Genomic DNA, 27,255 nt, shown 5'->3' with positions numbered 1-27,255 from the left:
TTCTATCTTGTATTCCAGAGTAAAATAAATTTTTTAAAAATATATATATATTTTATTGATATTTTACAGAGAGGAAGGGAGAGGGATAGAGAGGTAGAAACATCGATAGAGAGAAACATCGATCAGCTGCCTCCTGCACACCTCCCACTGGGGATCTGCCCGCAACCAAGGTACATGCCCTTGACCGGAATCGAACCTGGGACCCTTCAGTCCGCAGGCCAACGCTCTATCCACGGAGCCAAACCGGTTTCGGCATGAGTAAAAGAATTTTTAATAAATTTAGTTTACACATGAAACCATGCCATCCCTAAATTCCTCCCTTTATACGAATGTCTGATATCAGGAGAGGGAACGGTTTTGAAGGGTGTGTGTTCTCCAAGCTTTCCAACCACAACGGCTACGTGAGGGGCTCGCTTACTTCCTGAAATCCAGGGCACGGCCCTCAAATCAACTGTGAAACATCGCAACAGCAGTGCGCAGCGGTCCGGAGCTGTTTACTCTTGTTTACTGAGCTATCGGGCAGAGGCTTGGAAAACAAATGTAATCCTGTCTGTCAGACTTCTAAGGGGCTAATCATTCTGTCTAAGAATTCAAGAAACACGACTTCGTACTCCTCAGTTTCATTGGTCTTAGACTATGTGGATTAGTCTATAAACGTCCCTGAGAATCAGTTAAATTATTTTCTAACCTCTCGTGTTAAAAATCATGTATTAATACATTCTGTCCCTTTAAAATAGGTACAAATGACAAACTTGTTTATTTTCTAGAGAAAGATGATTTCTATTCCTTTGTGAAAGAGAACAGAACTTTTTAAGATTGAACTTTATCTCAAGGTGCTTATAGGCTCACAGGTAGCTGTAAGAAATAACACAGAGAGATCCAGGCGCCCTGTCTCAGTTCCCCCAGCGGTGACAGAGCTATAGGACGACATCACAGCTCCACTGCCAGGGTTGGCATGAGCCACGCAACACCCGTCCCCATGGGGGTCCCCCTCCTGTCCTTGGCTGCCACACACTCTTTCGTCTGCTCCCCCCTTATCACCTACTAACCGCTCATCTCTCCTCCATTCCATCATCTTGCCATTTCAAGAATCTCTCTATATAAAAGCCTAAGTGACCATTGCAACCGAAAAAACCAAACCGATGACCGAACAGGCTGCGTGGGGCAACCAGGCTGGCAGCGGGGGCAGTTAGGGGTGACCAGGCAGGCAGGGTGGGCAGTGAGGGCACTGAGGGGCGACCAGGTTGGCAGAGGGGAGCAGTGAGGGGCAACCAGGCTGGTGGGAGGGGGGCAGTTGTGGGCAACCAGGCCATCGGGTGGGGGGGGGCAGGTAGGGGTGATCAAGCAGGCAGGCAGGCAGGTGAGCAGTTAGGAGCCAGTGATCCTGGATTGTGAGAGGGATGTCCGATTGCTGGTTTAGGCACGATCCCTGTGGGTTCCAGATTGGAGAGGGTGCAGGCTGGGCTGAGGAGAACCCCCGTTCACGAATTTTGTGCACCGGACCTCTAGTATGGTAAATAGGGACGTATTCAGTACAGGACCTGGGACTGCCTTTTCTTCGCTTGGCACAATGCACTGAAACCCATCCAGCCCCGTGTACCCACAGCTTGCTTCTTCCCCGTTGCATAAACTGTGGATGTGCCACGGTTTGCTCGTCACTCACGCGCCGCAGGGCACGGGCTGCTTCCGCGGGGGCCAGCATGAGGGAAGCAGCGGTCAGCATCAGGTCCTGGTTTCTGCGTGACCCCAAGTCTCTGTTCCTCGGGGATGAATAACCGGGAGGCTGACTACCGCGCCGTGTGGTGAGTTCACGTCCAGTTTCTCTAGGAAGCTGTCGTACTCCCTCCAGAGCGGCTGTGCCCGTGCACCCTGCCTTCCTGCCTGCAGTGCGCGCGCCAGCCAGGCCCGCCACAGCCTCGCGGCATCCGGTGTCAGGGCTGCGTCACTCAGCTACTCCAGTGGCCTTACAGGCACTTCCGGTGCATCCACAGCTCACCACACTCCCTTCCACGGGCGACGCCTGCCAGCCTCCCTCCCCCCATGTCCTGTGCCTCACAAGAGCGCAGTTTCTGCCAGAGAACCTTCTTTTTCACGTTTCCTTCTTCTCTTTTTTCAGATCTTTATTGTTGAAAGTATTACATATGTTCCCCTCTTTCCCCCATTGACCCCTTCTAGCCCCCTCACCTCTGCCCTCCTCCCCCAGGCCTTCGCCACCCACCCTCCTCGCCTTCCCTCTGAGATTCCACAGTCTGTTCCCTGCTCCCATGTCTCTGGACCTATTTCATTCACCAGTTTAATTCAGACAACCACTTTTTGACATCCATATTTTTTTCCATTTTCTTATAACATTTTGAGACTTAAGATCTTGCCAGTACCGAAGTAGAGCACATTGCTGTACGCAGGGAAGAACCCCCTCTGAGTGCTGCTCAGCCTGGTCTGCAGACACGCCCTCTAGGAACTGAGAATTCTATGAAATGGTTTAAAATGTTGTCATATTGGATTATAACCTCCAAAATATCCTTTACCAGTTAGAAAGATGAAACCACTTTTTTAGTTAGGAAATTTTCATATGATTATGGTCTTAAGCTATCAAAATGTGGCCTTAAGCTTGGGGGAAGACATTAAGAAATACTTCCTAAAAGAGGTGGAGATTCTTAAGTGTGAGATTCTTAAGTGTGACCAGGGCCCGGGACCCCCGTCCACCTGTTTACCCAGGGCACTGCCTACACAGTCAAATGTCCTGGAACAGTTATTCATAGAACCCTTTTTCATTCTCAAAAGTATCCCATTTTGTATCATAAGCTTTAATGGCCACATGAGCTATGGTCATGATAAAAAGAAAGAAAATGAAAACAAGAGGGAAAACGCAGCAAGTATATACCCGCCCCTCCCCCCCGCCCCCCGCCCCAGGCCCTGCCTTCCAGCCTCTCTCAGTCGCCAGGGGTTTACTTAGCATTTGTTAGAGGAAACATTAAGTGGCTCCTGTGCACGGTCCATGCTCTTTTTCCCAGCAGTAGCTCCGTTACACATTCTGTCCCGTTCTAAGGCTGATAAGACTAGGAAAGAACAGCAACGTTCTGCCAATTGCAGCCTTAATAAAATATAACCGTCAGACTCGCAACTAAACGCATAACTTCCTAGGCCGTCCAATAAAACCCTTATATGCAAACAATTTACCAGCTTCTCAACCCAAGACTACGAAACCGTGACCCACTTAAAGTCGCAGAAATAGCAAGGTTGCTTTCCTTAAGTTCCTCAGACAGACTTGAACTCGATTTCAGTAAAGTATATGACAAGTTGGTAGAATTAGCGGAAAATTATGAAATTATAGCTGATCATATACCTATCAGCATATAAAGAAAGAATCATTATGGGTTATTAAGAACATGTAAACAGAGTTTGGGGCCTGCTAGTATGCTTTCCCTGCCATCTGAATTTTTATCACTAGCATACAGTAATTCTAGAGTCAGAAAAATATAGCCTCAGGATAGTAAGAGGGAAGCAATGACGTTGGGAAAAAAAGGTAAAGGTCATTGGGAAAACACCAACTCTCAAAATGTGGTTCAATGACATTTATGTAGTTGGAGGTGGTTCAGGGAGTACCGAGGGCGTTCACAGCATCCCTGTGCAGCTTTTAAAGTTTCCAGATTTAGCAGGTTAATTAGCTATCTCATCCAAACAGACTACCCTGTTTCTGAAAATAACAGGCCCGTTTTCGTACAGATTCCAAAACCCTGTCTGTATTCTTTAGCCATTGGCTAGGACGTGCCGGTCAGTGAAAGCTGGTTTTCACTACTCTCAAATTTTGAAATATATACGGTGCATGTCACTAAAAATACAGCCAATGAAACAATCTGGCTTTTGAGGGTCATTTAGTCTTCTTTAATAGTCACAACCTAAGCTAATAAAGTCTAAATGTCTTTGGTCTTCCAGACTCAGATCTGTCTCATAAAGCTCCGGAGAATGGGGATAATAAACGAATAACCTTTAACACGGACGGCAGAATGGCCTACTTCGTGGAAGGATGGCCTCTGAGTATGTCTGTATATTTCAAACATCATAAAACTGAACATTTGTTGAGAGGAATTTATGAACACCCACCTGGATGAACCCTTTTATAAAGCAAACATTTCTATGTCATATTTTATTTCCTTTTTTGTAGGTCTAATTTACTATCACGAAGAGACTACAAACAGAGTAACTTCCCTATAACATAATAAGCACAGCAAGGTCTCCATGTCCTGGCATGATGGTTAACTTTGCATGTCAACTTGACTGGATGGGCCCGGACATTTGGTCAGACGTCAGTTGAGATGTAAAGTTTGGGGGTGTTTTAGATGAGCTAACACTGGATCAGTAGACCAGTGAACCAGTCTCCCCGGTATGGGGTCGGGGGGGGGGGCCTTCAGACAGGAGGTGAAGGCCTGAGCAAGAAGGCTGACCCTCCCCAGAAGGAGAAGGAAGAAGAAGGAAGGAGTTTCTCCTGCGCAGTGGCTCCCGAGGCGGAACAGCCCATAAGGCAGGACACTGGCTTTCCCCGCCTTCGAGCTGGAGCTCCTCCGGGGCCTCAAGGCCATCAGCCCTGGTGTCAGGCCTCGGCCTCAGACTGGAAGGCTGTGACACAGGTCTTAGGACTTGTCAGCCTCCCTAAGTGCCTGAGATAATTCCTTATATAAATCTATCTGTCATCTATCTATTGATCTATCTATCATCTATCTACCCATCTATCTATCAATCATCTATCAATCTATCATCTACCTATCTATTACCTATCTACCTATCTATCTATGCATCTATCATCTATCTATCTATCTATCTATCTATCTATCTATCTATCTATCATCTATTATCTATCTACTCATCTATCTATTGATCATCTATCATCTATCTACCTATCTATCGATTATCTATCTATCATTTATCTATGCATCTATCTATTATCTATCTACCCATCTATCTATCGATCATCTATCTATCTATCCATCCATCCATCTATCTATCTACCTATCTACTGACATGCACTATATACCTATGTAAATTTATACCTTATTGGTTCTTTTCTCTGGAGAGCCTTGACTAATAAATATACTAGCTAATAAACCTGTACTGATATTAATGACATTAATAATAGCACAGCTTTTATGAATACAATGAATTCTGTTCAAACAAAATCTTATACAAATACTGAAGTCCCTGTCATTTTAACAGTTAATCTAATTTCAAAGATGATCAGTTTTGGTATACAAAATTACATTATAACCTTATTTTCCTTGTATAATTATGAATAATAAAATTAAAATTATGTAGAGGTGATTTATGGGACTTTTGGTATGCTGTGTGTCAGATTTGGGGGATTGGAGAAGGAGTTATTTGAATGGGCCCTGAATACTCGGTTGCATGAGTTAACAAGAACAATTTACAAAGAAAAAAGATCAAGCCATTGTGAGCAATATGTCAAAGATTAATATTTTATATTGCATGCCTGTAGGTATGAGAAAAATAATACAAACACACAGAGAAGCGTTGCTTACAAAGTAGGAAAAAGTGTGTAACTCTTTCCACCCTGCCTCTCATAAACACAGAGCATGCAGATCTCCATGTTATAAAAATACATTTTAAAGCAATAATGCCACGAGGACTCTGCTGAGCGATGCAACTAGAGGCTCTGCTTTTAGTAAATTTGTTCAGATGGACTGTGGTCTTTTTAACACATTAAGCGCCCCGTCAGTCACCAGGGACTGACACTATACTTTCCATCCCGAAGACAAAACAGGCTGGGCGCTAACGTATGAAGCTTGCTAGTTCCACTATTCTTAACGTAAGTAAAACCTGGATATGTAAGGGTCAACTATTTATTTACAAACTCCACCGAGTTCTTTTTAGTTAAAACATATAAATATTATAAACACACACAAGCACACACACACACACACACACAAATATACATGTATATATTTTCCCCAGTAAAATACACACCCTATCATTGCCTTAGCTCATTAATTTATTGCAGAATCCACGATGAAATGAGTCTTGTGTTATTTAAGGTGATCTCTTAGAGCCTGAAGTAACCGCCCACTGATGATGCTGCTGCTAATAAATGCTCACATTTATACAGTGCAGTGATTTTCACCCACTGCGCCACAAGCAGTTTTAAAACAAGCAATACCGACCACTTAGTCAGGGGCACTGGCCTCTTTTCCCGTAGATTGTCAAATAAAGATGTGACAACAGCCGACACGATCGCAGTCCAATGTAAATGAATTAAATTATATCTATTTTTTGTCAGATTGGCCATTTTTTTTGATGTGCCACAGAATTTTAGTTATTAGTTTATGTGTGCTAGGAGATGGAAAAGGTTGAACATTGCTGTTCTGGTGTTTACTATACACTGAGTGGCCAGATTATTATGATCTCTGAATGCATAATAATCTAATATATATATATATTAGAGGCCCGGTGCATGAATTCGTGCATGGGTGGGGTCCAGCCAGCCTGGCCAGGAGGAGGAGACATGAGCAGTTGGCCGGCCTGCCTGCTGGTCGAACTCCTGGTCGAGGGGACAATTTGCATATTAGCCTTTTATTATATAGGATACACACTGAGTGGCCAGATTATTATGATCTCTGAATGCATAATAATCTAATATATATATATATATATATATATTAGAGGCCCGATGCATGAATTTGTACATGGGTAGGGTCCGGCCAGCCTGGCCAGGAGGAGGGGACATGAGCAGTTGGCCGGCCTGCCTGCTGGTCAAACTCCTGGTCGAGGGGACAATTTGCATATTAGCCTTTTATTATATAGGATACACACTGAGTGGCCAGATTATTATGCGTTCAGAGATCATCATCATCTGGCCCCTCAGTGTCTATCGTACTCTGTTCTAAGAACTGCACAGAAATTAACCCGTTTGGTCCTCACAATCCAATGGGACAGGAACTGGTACGATTCCTATTTCACAAGCGAGCCAACGGAAACCCGGAGCACACCTTCCCCGAGTGTGCCACGTGCATCTTCACAAGGTTTTGCCTTCATTTGTAACAGGAGAAAATGGGCGCCCCCACATACTTGAGTTGTATCAGGAAACAAACTTACGGAGTATCACCGTGCACTGGGAAATGAAGACTGTGTAACACGGAAAATGCTCATGACGCGTTCTGAGTACATCAGGCTACGGAAGCACGTTTTCCCACAGCCGACGTCCATGTACTGGTGAGACAGCAGCGCATGGAGGGCCAGAGACTGCCCAGGGCCGCCAGGCCCCCCTGTCTCTCGGGCCCAGTCCCGCCTCTCAGGCTGAGCCCTGGAGCCCAGCCTCCACCAACCTCGGTCCAGGACTGAGTCCTCAGGGCATTAGGTCACCACTGTGGTCACCAAGCCCAGAGGCCTTTCCTCCTCCTTCTCCTCCTCCTTCTCCTCCTCCTCCTCCTCCACCACCACCTTCTCTCTCCCCCTCCTCCTCCTCCTCCTCCTCCTCTTCCACCACCACCACCTTCTCTCTCCCCCTTCTCCTCCTCCTCCTCCTCCTCCACCTTCTCCTTCCCAGCGCTCTTCACCAGTGACTTCTTTTTCTAAGACATCCTCAGAGGAGGCTGTGGGGTGGCGGATACCTTCTTTACTGGCCCCTGCCGTCCTCCCAAATGAACTGCTGTGGCTCCAGGACCACAACCTCTCCCTCTCGCAGGTCGCCCGGAATGGTGGCCTGAGCCCACTGCAGGAGCTGAGAGGAACTCTACAAAGAAAACGTATCAGCCCATTGTGAGCAATAATGTGGACCACGCGTGAATAAAGTGCCTCCCGCTGCCTGCGGGACAGTCCCCAGGCGTCACCTCGCCCAGTCAGGCTGCCTCACCTCTCACCCGCCCACAGCCGCGGGCTGACTCCCCTCCCCAGGCCCTGCCTCGCTCTAGCTCTCTCCACATGAACCCCTGGGGCCCAGCCATCACCACCCTGTGGGGGCAGCTCCCAGGGCCCTCCCCGCCAAGGCCCAGCCTCTGCTCCTGTTCTGGAAGGACGGGGAGCGCCTTCGCCCAGGGCACTCCTCGCTCCTCCTCTGGCTCCAGAACCCCCTCGAGCGTCCACTCATCGGCGGGTCTTTCTGTGTGACTTCCGCTGAGACCTGGCTCTCCACCCCGACAACTTCCTGACGTGTGTCTGCACTTCCGTGGGCAGCCAGGCACCGTCCTGGCACAGCCACTGGTTAAAGGAAGGCGGCCGCTGACGGGTGAGCCCAGCCTGTGGCTCAGCCTGGTACTTGCCTCAGAGCCTGCTCCCTCCGAGACCTGATGACTCTGCCTGCCCTGGTGCTTGCCAAAATATAGACTCTAAATCCATGGACATCGACACACAGATGGTTGCAGCCATTGGTCCAACCCAGTGGTCGGCAAACTCATTAGTCAACAGAGCGGCAAACCGCAGCTCGCAAGCCGCACGTGGCTCGCGAGCCGCAGTTTGCCCACCTCTGGTCTAACCCATCAGGTCCACAGGTGGAGGTGAGGTGACATAGGACAAGCATGTCAAACTCGTGGCCCCCGGGCCACATGTGGCCACAATGAATATTTTTGCGGCCCAGCCACTATAACGGTATGTAAGAGACGTTCACTAGCGACTGATGACTATCATCGTGTTGCATTCATGTCCCTTACGCACCTTACGCGCAGGCGCACCATTTCTCTCCACTAATACCAGCAGCAAATATTTTAGCAGCCGATGGCCACGTCATTAGTCTTGGACTGACTTGTTCGGTGTGAGCAACAAGAAATATTTCGCTTTTGGAGAACAAGAAAAATAGGTTTATTTCCGTTACGCTTATTAATTTGTGCAGTTATTCAGTGTCTGGTAAGTTAATGTTCAAAAAAAGATATTAAAATGTTCTAATATCTTACGTTAACGATGACTCACTTATTTCAGCCGTTTGTATTCAGCACGTCTCTATCGAAATAAACCTTCGTTTCTATGAAAATTGAAGCTTTTGTTTTTTTGCGGCCCACATCCAGGTAAACCTTGTTTATTTGGCCCGGGTTAGCCTTTGAGTTTGACACGTTTGCCGTAGGACCTCAAACTCCCAAGCTTTGGGGAACAGAAAACATTGCGGTCCAAGGAGCCCTTTTAGAATCACTTATCTGTGAAGGAGACGTCCTTGGGTTTGGAGGTTGGCGGGTATGGGCCAAGCGTTTCAGTTGACTGAGACAGAAAAGACTTGAGCGCAGCCACTCCTTGCTCTTAGGGAAAGCAGTTGCCTACGAGGTCCGCACGGAGGTTGTGCACCATGAACAGGTCCCTGCCCTCCGCAGGGGGCCTGGGAGGGGGGCGATCTGCATGTCTAGGGCCTCCTTTGTGTTCCTCACTCTGAAAGCATCCTTAGAGCAGCTGACACCATCTCCAGGAGACAGTGATGCGATGTCTATAAAGGAGGGACATGGGTGCCAGACAGCCTCTGTGACAACAGCCCCCACAGCCACTGTGAGCTCCCCTGTGTGTGGGTTAGAAAGGGGGTGTCTGCGGGGCCTCAGCAGCCTGACCCTCCATAGAGAACCACCTCAATCCAGCTAAACCTTATTTGCTGGCTTCGCTCAGAGGGACAGGGACTGCAGGTTCACGAGTCCCCTAACCAGTTATCACCTCCTTCCCACAGAAATCACTGTCTCAGTGATCCCCGGATGCAGAGGATCGGGGCTCTCCTGGGGCGGGAGCAGTGCAGCCCCCAGAGAAGACAGGGAGCCCTCTCCAGCATGTCAGGGGCCTGGTCCCCGAGTCTTACTCAGGCTTGGAGACAGTAGACACAGAGGCACTGCGCCTTCCCTCCAGCCTCCAGGCAGCGCTGGCTGGGGGTGGTGGGGGCATCCCCACGCGCTGTAAGTGGGCCCTGGGGCACCCTCCCTGGGTCAGTCCCACAGGCAGGCGCAGGGCACCGCTGCCCTCCAGGGGTCACACTGGGTTATAAATCCCTCCCGCGCAGCCCTGAGCCACGGATCTGAGCAATTTATTCGCATCCTTCCTCATTAGGATTCTCGTGGAGTAAGTGAGGGAGGAATGGGACAGACACGGAAACCGTGCTCGGCTGCTCCCGCTCAGTCAACATTTATTCATGGTCTGTTCCTCCCTCCGCGCCCCCCCTCCCCACCACCACACATACACACTCAGCCCTTCCTCTTGCTGCTTTGCTGCATAATTAAGGTCAGAGCTAATGAAGTGGCAGAGTCAAGTTCAGGCAATCCCCAGGCGCCATTTATCCTATCAGATCCGGGCCCCGAATGTCAGCCGGGGGGGGGTGCTGCTTCCCGGCCCGGCCCACAGGCCACTCACCTGCACCACCAGGTCATTCCTGAGCTCCTTGCCCGCGAAAATCACGCGCAGCTGGTCGGCTGGAACCCCCTGTCGCTTAGCAACCTCCTCCTTGAGCTGGAAGATGCTGGTGGCAGAATCCACCTCCACCGGGAATCCGTGGCTGGAGTTGAACCTCACGAACACTGGCCGAGAAAGTGGAGGGACAGAGAGTGAGATCCGCGGCCTTGGCACGGCGACGGCCCGTTTCGGACCAGGTGCCCGCCCTGCCCGCCAGGGGTGGCATCCTGTCCCTTCACTCCCAGCCTCGGGCTGTGGGGTGACCGTGGGAGGAGCACGTTGTGTTAGTGACCACCAACGAAACTGCGTGTTCCCCGACTTCGTCCTGGGAAAGGGGCGAGGCAGAGCGCCCGCGTGGCGGCAGCCGTCGGAGCCCCGGGGGGTGGTCAGCCGAGGCCAGGCAGCTGCCAGGTCCCCCGCTCCCTCCACGGCGCCTTTGAATACAGCTCCACCCCGGGAGCACTCCGTGAGCCCCGGGAGCACTCCGTGAGCCCCGCTCGCGGGTGGGTTCTGAGACTTTGAGCTAAGCGAGGTTTGACAGCACCAACTTCCCCGCAGGCTCATCCACATCCACAGAGAGGCCCCTCTGAAGCCTCAGCGGCTTATCCCAAAGCGAAGCTCCGAAGGGTCTGTTCCAACAATGGAGGTGACGCAGCTGCTGGAATTCTCCCCCCCCCCCCCCGCCACCGGGGCCCGCGGGACCCAGTCCTCTGCACGCCTCCTCCCCGGCCCTCCCGCCATCTGTCCTGTCCACTGCTGTCATGGCTCTCAGGGAACCTTCCAGATGTGGGCAGTGGCCTCCCCACTGATGCCTCACACCATTCTGCTAAGGAGGCCCCCCACAGCCCCCAGTTCTCAAAGGCTCATGCTGCTCCTGGGGGAGAAGACTCCAGCCCCTCTCCTCTGCCACACCTGCGCCCCAGCATTCCCTCCGCCAGGCCCACATGTGCTCTGTGGAGCTGCATGTTCCCAGCCAACACAGCGCAGAAAACGACGGGGCCATCGCTGGCCTTGTTCGCGCCACGCCCTCGGTCCCTGGGCCACGAGGCCCATCCAGCTCCGCCGTCCCTTCACCCCCGACGGGACCTCCTTCAGGACCCGCTCACTGTCCGCCCCGCCCCCGGCAGAGCAAGGAGACATTCCCCACACCCGCCACCTCCCCTGCGGCTGCAGCCCCGCACGGAGGTCCCTGCGCCCTGCGGAGCCAGCGGCTGTGCACAGTCCTTTCTACGCTGAGCTGGGACTGTGGGGTGACCGAGGGGTCCAGGGCTGAGTGGCGGACAGAGGTCACAGCAACACGTCTCCACTTGGGCCAGGCGCCCTGGCCCTCCCGCAAGGTGGCCGCACTCAGTGCCGCACAGCAGGGCGCGGGTGGCTTTCTGGGGTGAAGACAGCTGCTCCATCCACCGCCAGGAGGAGGGCGTTACAGACTCACCCCGGAATCAGGCCTCAGCTTGGGAACCACGGCTCAGGGTAAGCAGCGCTGCACACACCATTTCCCCGCACTCGGTGGTTATAAGGACCCGGTTATGACAGCTGTTGCCACGTTAAGAATCTATTATTTATATCACATGACTTAGTGCTTGCCTGCGTGCTCTCCGATGTTATGCTTTATGAACGTCTTACATAATTCTTAATTCCTGACTTCCCCAAGTTCTTTCTGACCGGAAGCCACGTTCAGACCCCCCACCCAGCATCACAGTGCGAAACAGAGAGCAGGCCCTCTGCCTGCTGGAGCCACCAGATCCGCTCCCTGATGAGGCGGCCCTGGCATCACACCCTTCCTACAGAAGGCACCGGAAAGTGAACAGAAGAAGGAAAGTTCTGGTAGGGAGGACCTGCCAGGAGGAGCACATTTCAGAGCACGTGGCTTGCGGCCAGGGACACCGCTGCGGCGGGCCGGCACCCGGCGGCCAAAGCAGTCTTTCCAGCTGGAAGAAGCACAAGGCCGGAGCTGAGGAAAACGGCCTCTGGGAAGCGCGAGGGACACCTCAGAAGGACAAGAGTCAGAAAGGGAGTGTCACCCTTCTGTCCGCCGTGTCTCTGGCTGACGGGAACCACGCCACGTCTCCTGGCAGAGGACAAGGTCTGCTCGAGGATGGGGGGATGACCCCACCGGCACAGTGGGGTGGCACAGAGCCGTGTGGGCGGAATGAACGAGAAGAACATCACTGTAGGAAAGGACTTCAGTGAGGAGAGCAAGGTCAAGGTCGACAGGGATTTGTCATTCTGACAATGTGCACCCTCGATACACTGCTGTGAGAACAGCATCTTATCTTCGTGGTCTTCCTCTCAAAAACACATAACCCTTGTCTGATCCTGAGAAAAGCATCAAGCAAAGCCCACACGAGGGACAGTCTGAAACATACCTGACCAGTCCCCCCAGCGTACGAGGTAAGTCTGAAAAGCTGCCCCACGCAGAGGGGCCGGAGGAGACCTAATGTCATGACTGAATGCAATGTGGTCTTCCAGATGGGACCCCGGAAGAGAAAAACAAAGGACGTCTGAGTCGAGTTTGGATTTTGGTTAATAAAAATTGTCAACATTGGTGTTCATTATAAAAGTGTAGTATAATAATTTGTCAAAATAAGGAAACTGGGTAGGAGTATAGTGAGAACTCCCCGTACTATCTTTGCAATTTTTTCTAAAGCTAAAACTACTCTAAATAAAAGTTTGTTTTTAAAAAATCTGGACTGATTCAGATCTGCTGTCCAAAAAAACAGATTTTTCAGTTCAAATCCAACTAAAATAATTGTCTCATAAAACAAAAGAAACAACTGTCATCAGAAAAAAAAAAAAAAAAAAAAGACAGAATCCAGGCTTTCCAAAACTTACATTCATAATGTTCATGATACAATTACAAAATCACCCAATATTTGAAAGAACCACAAAAATAAAGCATATTTTCAGGAGAAAGAAAATCAACAGAGACAAACCCTGAGGTACCTCTGGAAGTAGTAGACAAAATTGTCAAGTGGCTAGTATTACTATCCTCAGTGAAGTAAAACAATGTATTCTTGTAATGAATGGAAGGACAGGACAGACAAGCAGAAAAATGGAAATTATAGAGAAGAACTGTAGAGAGTGCCTGGGAAGGCACATGGGCACTCTTTAATTATTGTCAGCTGAACCCAGTGGGAACACGCCTTGCCAAAAGGGCAAGGGTGTTGTCAGCTTGACCTTCATTTCAGCCCGTGGTGTGGGGAAGTGGTTTTGATATCTAAATCCAGCCTAGCATCAGGAATGCTCAGGGCCTACTCAAGAATGCAAATAATCTCCTTTTGTCTTGACCTTTTGGTGAAACTTCCTGGTATTTGGGATATAAAATAAACTCGCTGGATTGGCTCTGGGTCCCTGTCCCTCCATCAGAGAGGACGGTGGTCCCACCCAGTCCCAGCTTTTTTTTCCTATCTTTGTGTCTTGTCTTTTTCTTTCTTTTATTTCTCAATCCCCAGCTCCTCTACTCAGGAACTGGACCCTCTCTCTTTCCGTGCTGGACGCGGAAAGAGAGAAACACCTACAGAGAACCAAATGGAAACTGCAGAAATAGAACTACATTACCTAGAATGAAAATTTATTGGATAATAACAAAATGGAGATAAGAGAGAAAACATTAATGTGGAGTAGAGAGGAAGAAGATGAAAAATATGAACAGACCTCAGGGACCTAATAGGTAATATCAAATTGTCTAACATACATGTAACTTTAGTAACAACAAAAAAAAGAAGAGAAAATGAGGCAGAAAAAATATTTGAATAATGCCTAGAATTTAGAAATGTCTAATAAAATAAATTTACATATTCAAGATGCTCAATAAACACCAAGCAAGATAAACATGAATAAGACCATGTCAAGACACATCATAGTCAAATTATCAAAAACCAAAGATAAGGAGCAAGTTGTAAAAGCAACAGAAAAAGAGGACCCCCCGCATACAGGCTTAAAACAATGTGATTGACGGTTAATGTCTCATCAGAAACAAAGGAACCAGAGTAAAAGTACAACACCTTTAAATTTTTCAAATTAAAAAAAAAAAAGCAAAAACACTGCCAACACAGAATTCTATGTCCAGTACAAATATCTTTCAGGAATGAAGACAAAGATAAAGAGCTTTTAAGACAAAAGAAAACTAAGAGAGTTTGTCACAAGCAGACTCTTCTACAAGTAATGCTAAAGGAAACTTCACACTGGAGGAAAATGATATCAGATGGGAATGCAGATCTTCAGAAAGGAATAAGAACAACAGAAGTGCTAAATAGCTCAGTAAATACAAAAGTCAATTACTGAGGAGTTTTTTATCTTTTGCTTTGTTCATCATAATTTTTTAAAAACATCCAACTGTTTGTGTGGATTAAATTGTGGTCCCCCAATTCTTATGTTGAAGCCCTCACTAATGTATTTGGAGATGCAATCTTGAGGAGATAATTAGGTCACAAGGATGGGACCATCATGATAAAATTAGTGCCCTTATACTAAAGAAGAGATGCAATAGAACTCTCTCTCTCTCTCTCTCTCTCTCTCTCTCTCTCTCTCTCTCTCTCTCTCCCTCTGACACATGGGGCTACCATCCACAAGCCAGGAAGAGGACCTTCACCAGAACCCAAGCTGACACCCTCATCTTGGACTTACAGCCTCCAGAACTATAAGGAAACAAGTTGACATTAATCAGGCCATTGTGTCTATGGTATTTTGTTATGGCAGCTGAGCTAAAACAATATTCAAAGCAAAAATTAAAGTTTCATGTGGTGCTTAAAACATATACAGATACAGCAAGTATGACAACTATGCCAGAAAGAATGGGGGAATGGATCTGAACCTATTAGGTTGCAAGTCTCCTGCATTTGGTGGGGAGGTGGTGGGTGAGGAATGGCATAATATTAACAATCTATATATATAAAAAACCAGCAACCATAACGCCGTAACAACCATAATGACCGGTTGCTATGATGCCCACTGCAGCCAGTGAATCGGCCTGACTGGGGGGTGAGGCCGGCTGGCCAACCTCCCGCAGCTCCTCCCCCAAGCCGGCCCTGCCCCTGATCAGCCTCTTCCACCCCGATGAAGGGTGGGGTGGCTGGCCAACTCCCCCATGGCCCTTCCCCCTGACCAGCCCTACCCCCAATAGGCCCCCATCACCCCGATCAGCCCGCAGCCCCTCCCCCAAGCCGGCCTAGTCCTGATCGCTCAATGCAGGAGCTTCCCCCTGGTGGTCAGTGCGCTCCCACAGGGGGAGAGCCACTCAGCCAGAAGCTGGGCTCATGGCTGGCAAGTGCAGTGGCAGTGGTGGGAGCCTTTCCTGCCTCCACAGCAGCACTAAGGAGCAGTGAGCTGAGCAGTAAGAAGCAGCAAGTAGGCGGGCGGTAAGGAACGAGGGGTCCTGGACTGCGAGAGCAATGTCCTCCTGCTGGCTTAGGCCTGCTCTCCAGGAAGAAGGCCTAAGCCGGCAGGAGGACATCCCTGGAGGGCTCCCTGACTGTGAGAGGGCACAGGCTGGGCTGAGGGACCCCCCCTCCGGTGCACGAATTTCGTGCACCAGGCCTCTAGTATAAAAATAAATGTAAACATTTGAGAGTATATATTATAATTCCTAGAGTAAATATAAAAATGAATAAAGATGTTGAACTAATCAGCAAATAAAATTTCAATGTTATTCTAAAAAATACTGAATCTCCATTAAGGCAGGAAATGAGAAGCAGAGGAATACAAACGGGGTGGGACAGATAGAAAACATGTAATGCAATGGTAGACCCAAACCCCACCATTTCAGTCAGCACACTAAATTTTAATGGGATAAACAGTGCAATGAAAAGGCAGAGCCTGTCAGAGTGGAGGAATAAAAGTAGATCCAACTATAGACTATCGACAACTGCCAGTAAATACAAAGACACAAACAGTTTAAAAGTAAGTGAATTCTTAAAATGCCAAGCAAAATCCTTATAAGAAGGCAGGGATGGCAATGTTAATTGGATCAAAGAAAAATTATTTAAACAAGATATGTTAGATTGTGTTGTCACCACCTGAGGTGGGAGGGGGGGCTCAAAGGTCAAAGCACTCTCCCTTTCCTTCCCATCTTTGAATTGGGACAGGTGCCTTGTGCCTCATGTAACCAGACGTGGGGTATGCAGGTCTCCCTCTGCTCCCAGTCTCCCAGGATTGAGACCGACAATCGGGTGAGCACTTCCCACCCTTGTCAGCAGGTAAGGGGCCAGGAGGTGCAGGCGACAGCAACAGCTAAACACTCTGCCCATGGCCTTGAGGCAACTGCTGGGATTCTTCCTCAAAGGAGTCCCTACCGGCTTTTAAAAAATGTATCTTTATTGCTGAAAGGATGTGCCCTTTTTCCCTCATTGACCCCCGCCACTCCACTCCAGCCTCCTAACCCACTGAATTTTACACTGCACTTTCTCTCTCTGGCCCTCACTCCCACTCTTTTCTTTCTTTGACTAATTCTTTTATTTTCTTCTTTAATTCTTTAGCAGAAGCCACATTATGGGAGGTGTAGAATGGGAGGTAAGTTTATTCTCTGTAAAATAGGAGATAAGAGCACCTGCCTCATACATTTATTGTGAGGATCAAATGAATCAACAGAGGAGAAGTATTTAGAAAAGTACCTGGAACAGGATACGTTCCAACAGTTTTTAGCTCTCACCCAGGCCCAGTATGTGGCTCAGACACTGTGGTCCCTCCGTCCAGGGCACACCATCACTGTCTGGTTAGCTGGGGTGGCGGTGTTTGGGGAGAAATGGGAGTTTCTGCTAATGGGATGAGGACTTCCTTTGGGGGTGATGAAATCTTCCAAAATTTATTGTGGTGATGGTTGCAGAACAATTGCGAATAGGCTGAAAGTCATTGAATTTCACACTTTAAGTGGTGAATTTTGCAGTATGTGAGTATATCCCAGTAGAGCTGCCTTCTCCAACACCCTTCCCAGTTTCTGTATATCCATCCCTTCCGAAAGGACTTGGCAAGAAGACAGTCACTAGGTCATTTTGGAATAAGCGCACGGATGAGTGTGTGTTCATTTTACTTTAAATGGCTTTCTTTCCTGTTTTCATCCATTATGGAAGCCTGCAATTATGAGAAGAAATGTACAAATTTTGTATATGTCATCTGTTGCATTTAGATGTTTTTATCATGTGGTAAACTTTTGTTTTGAAATATCACACAGTTGGCATACCTAGAACTGCTGGATGGACCCAGAATAGTGCTAATGGTATAAGAAAGAGGAGGCATATATTTCAGCTCTCAATATAGAAAATCTAATTTGCTTAAATTACTCACACTGTTCTCATTTCCATATGCTCTAAAGTACAAAAAAGATGTAGACCAAATTGCTGGTGACATTGAAATTCATTTATTCATACCTTCAACAAATTCTATCTAATAAAGAGTAATATGCAAATTTACCATCACTCCAACACATAAGATGGCTGCCCTCATGTGGTCAAAGATCCTGCCCCCATGTGGACACAAGATGGCCACCACAAGATGGCCAGCAGGGGAGGGCCGTTGGGAGGGACCAGGCCTGCAGGGGAGGGCAGTTAGGGGAAATCAGGCTGGCAGGGGAGCAGTTAGGCATCAATCAGGCTGGCAGGGAGTGGTTAGGGGGTGATCAGGCTGGCAGGCAGAAGTGGTTAGGGGCAATCAGGAAGGCAGGCAGGCGAGCAGTTGGGAGCCAGCAGTCGTGGATTGTGAGAGGGGTCCCAGATTGGAGAGGGCGCAGGCTGGGCTGAGGGACACACACCCCCGTGCACGCATTTCGTGCACCGGGCCTCTAGTATTTACTGAAAAGTGACGATGGCCAGGCAGTGCCCGAGATGTTAAGCAGAATCCTGTGCTGCAACCCGACCTGTTTTATTACATTTGTTCCGTGTGCCATAGACTGAATGCTCCGAGAACAGGGACGAGGGAGTGGCTAACAGCTGGAGGAGGTAACAGCACTTCAGAGACAAGGAGGCATTTCTGGTGGAGATAGGAAAACAAGTATAGAGTGTCTGGAGGGAGCAGTTTTTAAACAGCTCCCCATGGGAGTCATGGTTTACCAGTCACATCTTCAGGAGAAGCAAGCTGCTTTCATTCGTCAGGGGCTGTGGGCACTGTGGGAGGGGCGTATGTGCAGCAGGGAGCAGACAAAGCGAGGGGCGAGGCATTTCATAGCCGCAGACCCACACGCGTGCCCTTCTGTGCCTGGCTTCTCCCTCTCAGCACCGGGGTTTCCAGGTTCATCCATGTTGGAGCACGTGTCAGAACCCCATTGCTTTTTATGGTCACATGACCCTTCAGTGTATGGATATAACGCATGTATCTGTCTATGGTTTGATGGGCATTTGGGCTGCTTCTACTTGTGGGCTGTTCTAGGTAATGCTGCGGTGAACGTTCGTGTACGAGTTTCCACGTGGCACGTGCCCGTTTTCTTGGGAATATTCCAGCAGGATCATATGGGAACACGATGCTGGACTTTTTGAGAAACGGAAAACTTGACAGATCATCAATATCGTGCAAAAGTGATAGTTTCACACAATCCTGCTAAGGCAGGGTTTCGTCAAACTGGGAACATCAAGTTAATGCATTTGCATTCCCGTGATGCAGACTCGCATTTTAAATCGGCGACTAAGTCCGTCCTGCGGTATCTGGACTGAGGTTGCCACTTACTGATGACAGCTCCTGGTGCTTCGGTAATGCTAACCACCTTCCTCTCCGATTCGCTATGAAACCTCAGGAGAGCAGTCCTGTGGTCATAAATCTCAGTTATTTCTCAGCTAAATTTCCTTGGTTATTTTCTACTAGAGGCCCGATGCACGAAATTCGTGCAAGGGGCTTTGCCCTCGTAGCCGTGGTGGCTTGCCTTGGCCCTTGCAACCGCAGCTTTATCCGGAAGGTCGTGCGGAAGGACGTCCGGTCTAATTAGCATATTACACTTTTATTATTATAGATGTTTTAAACTAGTTCCAATATTGAACCTCATACTTCCTTTAGTTTTAATGGACATAATTGACATATAACACTGAATTAGTGTGAGGTGTACAACATAGAACATATGTTACATATGTATATATTGTAATGTGAAATGATCACCAAAGTAAGATTTGCTAACATCCATCGCTACAGATAGCTTGAGATACGCGCTCTTAGCAGCTTTCAAATACACACTCCAGTGTTGTCACTGCAGGCACCACCCTGTACGTCACAGCCCGGGACTCATTCCTCTTGTAACTGGAAGTTTGTGCCTCTGACCACCTTAATTTCCTCTTTTAGCCATAAATCTTGGCTCCTATTTGAGAAATATGGCTTAAAGAATGATCACACTCTGAAAAGTTAAATGAAAAACGACAAGTCATTGAAGACAAAATTGTGGGCACAAATCTGAAAGCACGGAGCTTTGGAGTCACACGGTGTGAAATGAAGCTTCGCCGGCAATGAAATGACATAGTTTGCTGAGAACAGCAAAAACATCCATTCACTAAAGGAAATAAAAATTCTGATACTCAGGTTTATGTTAAGAAAATCCAAGCAGGAGACTTCCCTGACTCAGAAAAAGCCAGGTATTACTGTTTAGCTTGATCATGTGGGTTTGGCAAAGGCTTTTCAAGTTGCACAAGGTAAAAAAGAAATCACGTAATTCATGGCTTTATGTGTGTGTGTGTGTGTGTGTGTGTGTGTGTGTTTAAATAAAAAGAGAGGAGGGAAAAGTTCCTTCTTTTTTATAGTGGCATAGTATTCCATTGTGTAGATGTACCACTGTTTTTAATCCACTCATCTGATCTGCTGGGGGCGGAAGGGGGGGCGGTTAGAGAGTAACCAAAGGACTTGTATGCATGCACATTAGCATAACCAATGGACACAGACACTGGGGTGGTGGGGGCTTGCCTGGGGTGGGAATGGCTGGGGGGACATCAAGGGGGGGAAAAAAGGAGACATATGTAAAACTTTAGACAATAAATTTTTAAAAAAGAGAGAGAGAGAGAGAGAGGAGGGAAAAAAATGGAGGATAAGAAGAAGGAAGAGTAGAAAGGGAGGAAATATTTCAAGAAAATTTCCCAAACAAAGAAGCCAACTTTGGAACACCGCCTGAACGGTAAAACGGTCGCTAGTGACTGGAGAAAAAGCGAGGGCTGCCGGCCCCGTGAGGCTCAGGCCGTGCGTGGGCTGCGGGGAGCGGGACAAGGGCGGTAACAGCGCATCTGGTGTGAACGCACCGCAGCACGTGATGGAAGAGATGCCTGCTGAATACCACGAGCTTTCCCAACTTCTCCACTTCGTCACATTTGGGGCCCTTGGACACTTACTAATCCAGGGCTCTTCTAAATCCCGCGGTGCCCTGTGATCTGAAAGCAGGGAGGGAACAGATTGGCCTTTTCTCCCCGTGCTGAAATGATCACTCACATCAGAAGTAAGAGCGCAGATACACAGCACTTCACAGGGTGAAGACTGTTCTCAAGCTGCAATGGACCTGCTGCCGTTCTGTTTGGCATAAATAAGTTCAGTAACAATGGTAACCAAAGGAATGGATCAGCACGTGGTGTCAGAGGGAGAGGTTCCACAAACGACCTCAGTGTTCCAAGGGCATCTAGCTGCAAAACCACTTTTTCTGGAGGTGTGACTTAGGTAATGAAGGCATTTCTTTAAAATTTCAAGGTAGGCCCGCTGGCATGGCTCAGTGGTTGAGCACTGACCTATGAACCGGGAGGTCATGGTTCAATTCTCGGTCAGGGCACATGCCCAGGTTGCAGGCTCGATCCCCAGTAAAGAGTGTGCAGGAGGCAGCCGGTCCATGATTCTCTCTCATCATTGATGTTTTTATCTCTCTTTTCCTCTCCCTTCCTCTCTGAAATCAATAAAAAAATATTTTAAAAATTTCAAGATAGAAGAAGAAATGCTAATGTTATACTTATTACCTAGATAATGTTAAGTGCTGAAGGCAGGGGACACGTGGAACATTGACTTCACCTGCACACACTGATATGGAAATTTTGTCACCATGCAGAGTTTTATATGAAAATTTACTCCTGGCTAAATTCTTTGATAAGTTTTGTGTGTCCTTGAAAATCCACTAAAATTGAGTTATGATGATGATATTGATGATATTTAAGAATTTAACAAAGTTATCACAAGAACATCACACTCAAGTCTTTTTTTTTTTTTTCTCTTCACTCTCACTTCCTATCCGCAACCCCTGGCTATATGGTGACTAATATATCTTAATGTATTTCTGTGTATCAATATTTTTATTATGTTATTTCTTAAGATGACAACTCCAAATAATAACTAGTGCTGAAAGAAAATACAGGAACCACCAATATTTTTCTTTTCTTGACACACTTGCAGATGTATATTTTTATGTTTAGAACAAAAGTTAATAAAGAAACATGCCCGGCTTATTATTTCTAGATTGATTGCAGAAATAGCTGCTACCATTTTTGATGATGTGGAAGTTTATACGTGTATTTGATGAGGCAACGGCTGTGGTAATTACTTCCAGAAAGTAACGCTTCTCATTGTTTTTCTCTTCTCCCCTTACCACTCGCATTACAGAGTGAAGGGGGCCTGGCTTGCTTGAGGAGGCAGGAGTGATCGTAAGAACGCTCACCTGTGCCCAGGTATTACACCATTCTTAATTTTCAATGGAAGTTGACAAGTCACTTGCTGCATTTGCTTCTACTGCAGAATAAAAGAAATAGCGCTATTCTCTTTGGTTTGCACAAGTTTCTCCTTTTTAACACGACCCTTTTATTTAAAGGTTTGGTGAGTTTGCCTACTTTCTCAATGTTAAGTAAGGTAACAAGAACTATTTGTGTGTACTGCATACAGGGTTACAGAATAGACTAGAGGCCCGATGCACAAAGATTCCTGCAAGAATGGGCCTTCCTTCCCCTGGCTGCCGGCACCACCTTCACTCCGCCCGGAACTGCCTTTCTGCCTTTGCTCCGGCCTGGAGCCCCTTTCCGCCTTCCCATGCTGCCCAGAGGCCCTGAGCGGCTGGGACGGTGCGGAACGCCTGCATTGTCGCCATGGTGACGACGCAAATGTCCAGCCCCTGGCTGCTAGGTGCCTGTGTATGCAAATTAACCCGCCATCTTTGTGGGGTTCATTTGCATACTCACTCCTGAATGGCTGGTGGGTGTCGCAAAGGTACAGTCAATTTGCATCTTTCTCTTTTATTAGTGTAGATAACTCTGTGTTAAAACAAGGCAGCAAATACACTAACCCCTACTGTTATCGCCAGCTTCTAGAAGAATCCTAGCAAATTAATAAGCAAATCTGGTAAATAAAAAATATACTGAGTCCAACTACTTTTGATTTGCTGTGATTCTATTATATTTATTACTATTATAAATCTCTGCTTAAAGGCCCACTTCTTAGGGAAGCCCTCTTGACTATACTCAAAACCACAACAACCCCCACTCGGCACGCTAATGCTTCCTCCCATCTTTCTTGTTCTCCGGAGCGCCTACCGTCCCAGACAAACTTCCTCCTGGAGACCAGAATTTGAGTCTGATTTGTTCATTACTTTATCCCCAAGTCGCTGGCTCGGACTAGCTGCTCAGTAATACAGGCTGGATGATACTATGACACATGTATGATGTGCGGCATGCACTTATCACACGCTGTCTCCCTCCCCCCACCTACTCCTCTTTCGTCTTCCCTGAATAAGGACCATCAGCAATGAATGGTTCATGCCCAAAACTTACGAATCCTCATCAACCTACTGATTTCCCTTATACTTCTTACTCCTAAGCCCTCGGTTCTATCTCCAAAATATAGTGAGGACTGTTCTACTTCTCTCTGTCTCTCTGTCTCCATGACCTCTCTCATGTATGAGCAACAGCCTCATAGCCCCTCTTACTCCTCCACACGTGTCCCTCTTAGGAGCAGCCGGTGAATCTCTTGACAAAAGAATAAAGTCATGTCACTTCCAACTCACACCCTCCCGATGACCTTCTGTTGCTCACAGAGTCTAGTGCACGCTCCAGACTCCCTGAACCCGCAGGAGGAGTCACCCGAGTGTGTCTCATTCTCTCCTGCACATATTTATGGGGTTCATTTGCATACTCACTCCTGATTGGCTGGTGGGTGTCACAAAGGTACGGTCAATTTGCATCTTTCTCTTTTATTAGTGTAGATAACTGTGTTACAACAAGGCAGCAAATACACTAACCCCTATTGTTATCACCAGCTTCTAGAAGAATCCTAGCAAATCGTGGAAATATGTTTGAATACTCCTTTTCAAAACAACCGTGCTTCTTTTTAGGTTATTTATGTTTAGTGACAAACCACCAAATCCCATTTCAACAACAGCGAAGATAATTTTTGAAAACTCTTCTACTGTCCGTGAAAAACAAAACAGATTAATTTTGTTCGCCTATGACTTTTCCACTGAGTAGAGGAGAGTAGCTCCTATTCAGATGGCCTGGCCTGGTGCTGGCACTCCCGGGGGAGCCAAAGGGAACCTGACCCACAGCGGGCATCAGCAGTGCCAGCCACATGTCTCATGCAATGGGGAGGGCACCTCCATTCGCCCACCATTTCCTCAGCCCTTTCAGGCATGGCTTTGATTAACTAAGACATTGTTTTTTTCAAATGAGGGCGCAATAGGCTAATGAGCAGTGTGTTAAACTGCCACAGAAATGTGAATTACAGACCTACCAGAGCATGATTCTCTACAAAACCCAACACATTCTGTTGTGTGTGCCCTTTCCATGGGTCAGTATATAAGCCATTTCTATGTTTCTGGAAGTATCCAGATTTATAATGGCACATGCCATCCTCAGACTAAAAACATTACAATAGTTACTTGAGGCTGAAAGAATTCAGAAGGACTGCTCTCCTGGGCCTGGCGTGGAATGACGCCCCTGTGGGGTTTCCACCCCGTTTCCGCCGCGTTTCAACCGCTGGTTACTAACCCACGGGAACTCGCTGCCCGGAGACTATCTTCACCCAGATGGTGAGGAGCGGGGTGTGACCATCTTTTCTGGGAGATGACGAGGGTTAAATCCAAACGCTGGACCTCTCCGCATCTTACCCAGGCACTGCCTTCACTACCAATATTTACGAGGGTGTGTGGACAAGCTCTGCCGCCTTTTATACGTTCACGACTTTTTATTTTATGTCCACCTGGCACCAAATGATAAATCTCTACAGTGTTCTGCCCAAGGCACCATCACATAACAATGCCATCCTTCACCCAGGAGGTGCGCCTGAAGCACATCCAGCGGAGAGCCTGTGGGTACCGCTGTGGTTACCCAGGAAACCTGCCATGAAAATCGGGACCCATGTCAAAACACAAGAGACCACAACTTGCCCAAGCCCTGCCCCTGAGGTGCCTGGGGACAGTCTGCACACTGCCAGCGCAGCAGCAGCAGCAGCAGCGGCCGCGACACTGACAACGTGGCTGCATGAGATTACTTGTGGCGTCCGGTGCTCACGGGGCCTCTGTAATGGCTAAAGGGCTTCAGGTAACAATAAAAAGAAGAAGCCGTACATAGAAAGACCGTGGAACACGCAGGATTGGGTGCACTGTGTGAGAGGGATGGAAAAGCAGGGAAGACAAGCAGTGACACTATTCACAGCCCCACCTCCCCACCTCCCTACAGACCCACCTCCCCACCTCCCCACCTCCCCACCTCCCCACCGCCCCACCTCCCCACCGCCCCACCTCCCCACAGACCCACCTCCCCACCTCCCCACCTCCCCACCTCCCCACCTCCCCACCGCCCCACCTCCCCACCGCCCACCTCCCCACAGACCCACCTCCCCACCTCCCCACCTCCCCACCGCCCCACCTCCCCACCTCCCCACAGACCCACCTCCCCACCTCCCCACCTCCCCACCTCCCCACCTCCCCACCTCCCCACCGCCCCACCTCCCCACCGCCCCACCTCCCCACAGACCCACCTCCCCACCTCCCCACCTCCCCACCTCCCACCTTCCCACCGCCCCACCTCCCCACCTCCCCACCTCCCCACCGTCCCCACCGCCCCACCTCCCCACCGCCCCACCGCCCCACCTCCCCACCGCCCCACCTCCCCACCGCCCCACCTCCCACAGACCCACCTCCCCACCTCCCCACCTCCCCACCTCCCCACCTCCCCACCGCCCCACCGCCCCACCTCCCCACCGCCCCACCTCCCCACAGACCCACCTCCCCACCTCCCCACCTCCCCACCTCCCCACCGCCCCACCTCCCCACCTCCCCACAGCCCCACCTCCCCACCTCCCCACCTCCCACCTCCCCACCACCCCACCTCCCCACCGCCCCACCTCCCCACAGACCCACCTCCCACTGCCCCACTGCCCCACAGCCCCACCACCCCACAGCGGTGCCCACGGGAGCAGCACAGGCTCTGGGCTCGCAGCCTGCAGCTCACAGGGCAGGTGCCACATCACTGTGCCCGATGTCCAAGCAGAGCAGAGACTCCCGGTCCTCCTCCCGACACCAGTGGGCGCAGCGCCCCCTGAGGCTCAACGCCCGCACAGTGCACTGTGGGACACAGCTGTTTGCTGGAGTTCACCTTTAACTGATGTGAGACATCTCCGGCCCTCAAGACCCAGCACGGCTGGCCATCGCCCATGACAATCACTGTCTCCCCACAAACACTCTGCACCTTGGATGGAACGAGCAGCATCGGCAGGGACAGGCAACGTGACGCACCCCAGGGATCGCCCGCCTCCGCGTACCTGACCCAGGCCCTGACCCGGCCGTCTGGGTCCCCTGGAAGCAGACAGCAGTCTGATGCGATGTTTAAGGGGCCACCTCTGAGGTGAAACAGGGATGGACTCTTCGGAGAGCTGGAATTGTTCTGTGTCCTGTGTGTGGTGGAGGTTAATGAACCTACACGTGTGTAAACGCTCACAGAACTGTGCATAAGGAAAAGGGTGTTTAACTACAGTAGGTCCTCGGGCTTCCTCCGAGATCCGTTCCTACAGCGAAACGCTATTTTCGCTGGAAGTCCGAACCCACCTCCATAAGCACCTACGTCACTCACATGGAGCGCACACACAGCAGTAATGAAGTGAAACAGCAAAAGAATTTAAAAGAAAGAGAACAATTCCTGGCCTTTACCTGTGGTAAATAAATAATAAAAAACATGAAGCACATATGTACATACGTCGAAATGACGGAACTTTTTTTTTTATAAATAAATGGGAGATGGTGATGTAACCACAAAAGGACATATGTCGCGTCCGCGAGGACTCCCTGTACATGTAAACTTTAAATATTTATATCTTATATTTAAATATATAGTATATATGTTATATAATGTATCCTATCTAATAAAAGAGTAATATGCAAATTGGCCATAATACCAAGATACAAGATGGCCGCCCCCATGTGGTCAAAGATGGCTGCCCCCATGTGGAAACAAGATGGCCACCACAAGATGGCCGGCAGGGGAGGGCAGTTGTGGGAAGTTAGAGGTGACCAGGCCAGCAGAGGAGGGCAGTTGGGGGTGACCAGGCCTGCAGGGGAGGCAGTTGGGGGGCCAGGCCTGCAGGGGAAAGCAGTTGAGGGGGACCAGGTCAGCAGAGGAGGGAAGTTGGGGGGGACCAGGCCTGCAGGGGAGGGCAGTTGGGGGGGGACCAGGCCTGCAGGGGAGGGCAGTTGGGGGGCCAGGCCTGCAGAGGAGAGCAGTTGAGGGGGACTAGGCCAGCAGAGGAGGGCAGTTGGGGGGGACCAGGCCTGTAGGGGAGGGCAGTTGGGAGCCAGCAGTCCTGGATTGTGAGAGGGATGTCCAACCGCCTGTTTAGGCCCGATCCCACTGGGATCGGGCCTAAATGGGCAGTTGGACATCCCTCAAGGAGTCCCAGATTGGAGAGGGTGCAGGCTGGGCTGAGGGTCACCTCCCCCCCACCCCCGCACGAATTTTGTGCACCAGGCCTCTAGTTATATATAAACATATATTTTTA

General features: G+C 49.1%; 1 protein-coding gene across 10 annotated transcripts in view; it reads right to left on the bottom strand.

The window, feature by feature from the left end:
• PRKN (parkin RBR E3 ubiquitin protein ligase) overlaps positions 1–27,255 on the bottom strand; it is a 638,297-nt gene that overhangs the window by 457,779 nt on the left and 153,263 nt on the right. For all 10 annotated transcript variants that reach the window (XR_013960334.1, XR_013960335.1, XM_080663608.1 and 7 more), the window contains exon 2: positions 10,312–10,475. Coding sequence is in view for 8 of the 10 variants with exons in the window: in XM_080663608.1 (XP_080519734.1) it covers positions 10,312–10,475 (164 nt within the window). In the remaining 2 variants the exon portion in view is untranslated. The remainder of the gene's footprint in view (positions 1–10,311; positions 10,476–27,255) is intronic.

Source organism: Plecotus auritus (genome assembly GCF_963455305.1).
Source record: "Plecotus auritus genome assembly, chromosome: 4".
Lineage (NCBI taxonomy): Eukaryota > Metazoa > Chordata > Mammalia > Chiroptera > Vespertilionidae > Plecotus > Plecotus auritus.
The sequence above is the reverse complement of the archived record's forward strand: the minus strand, read 5'-3'. Positions and strand labels throughout refer to the sequence as shown.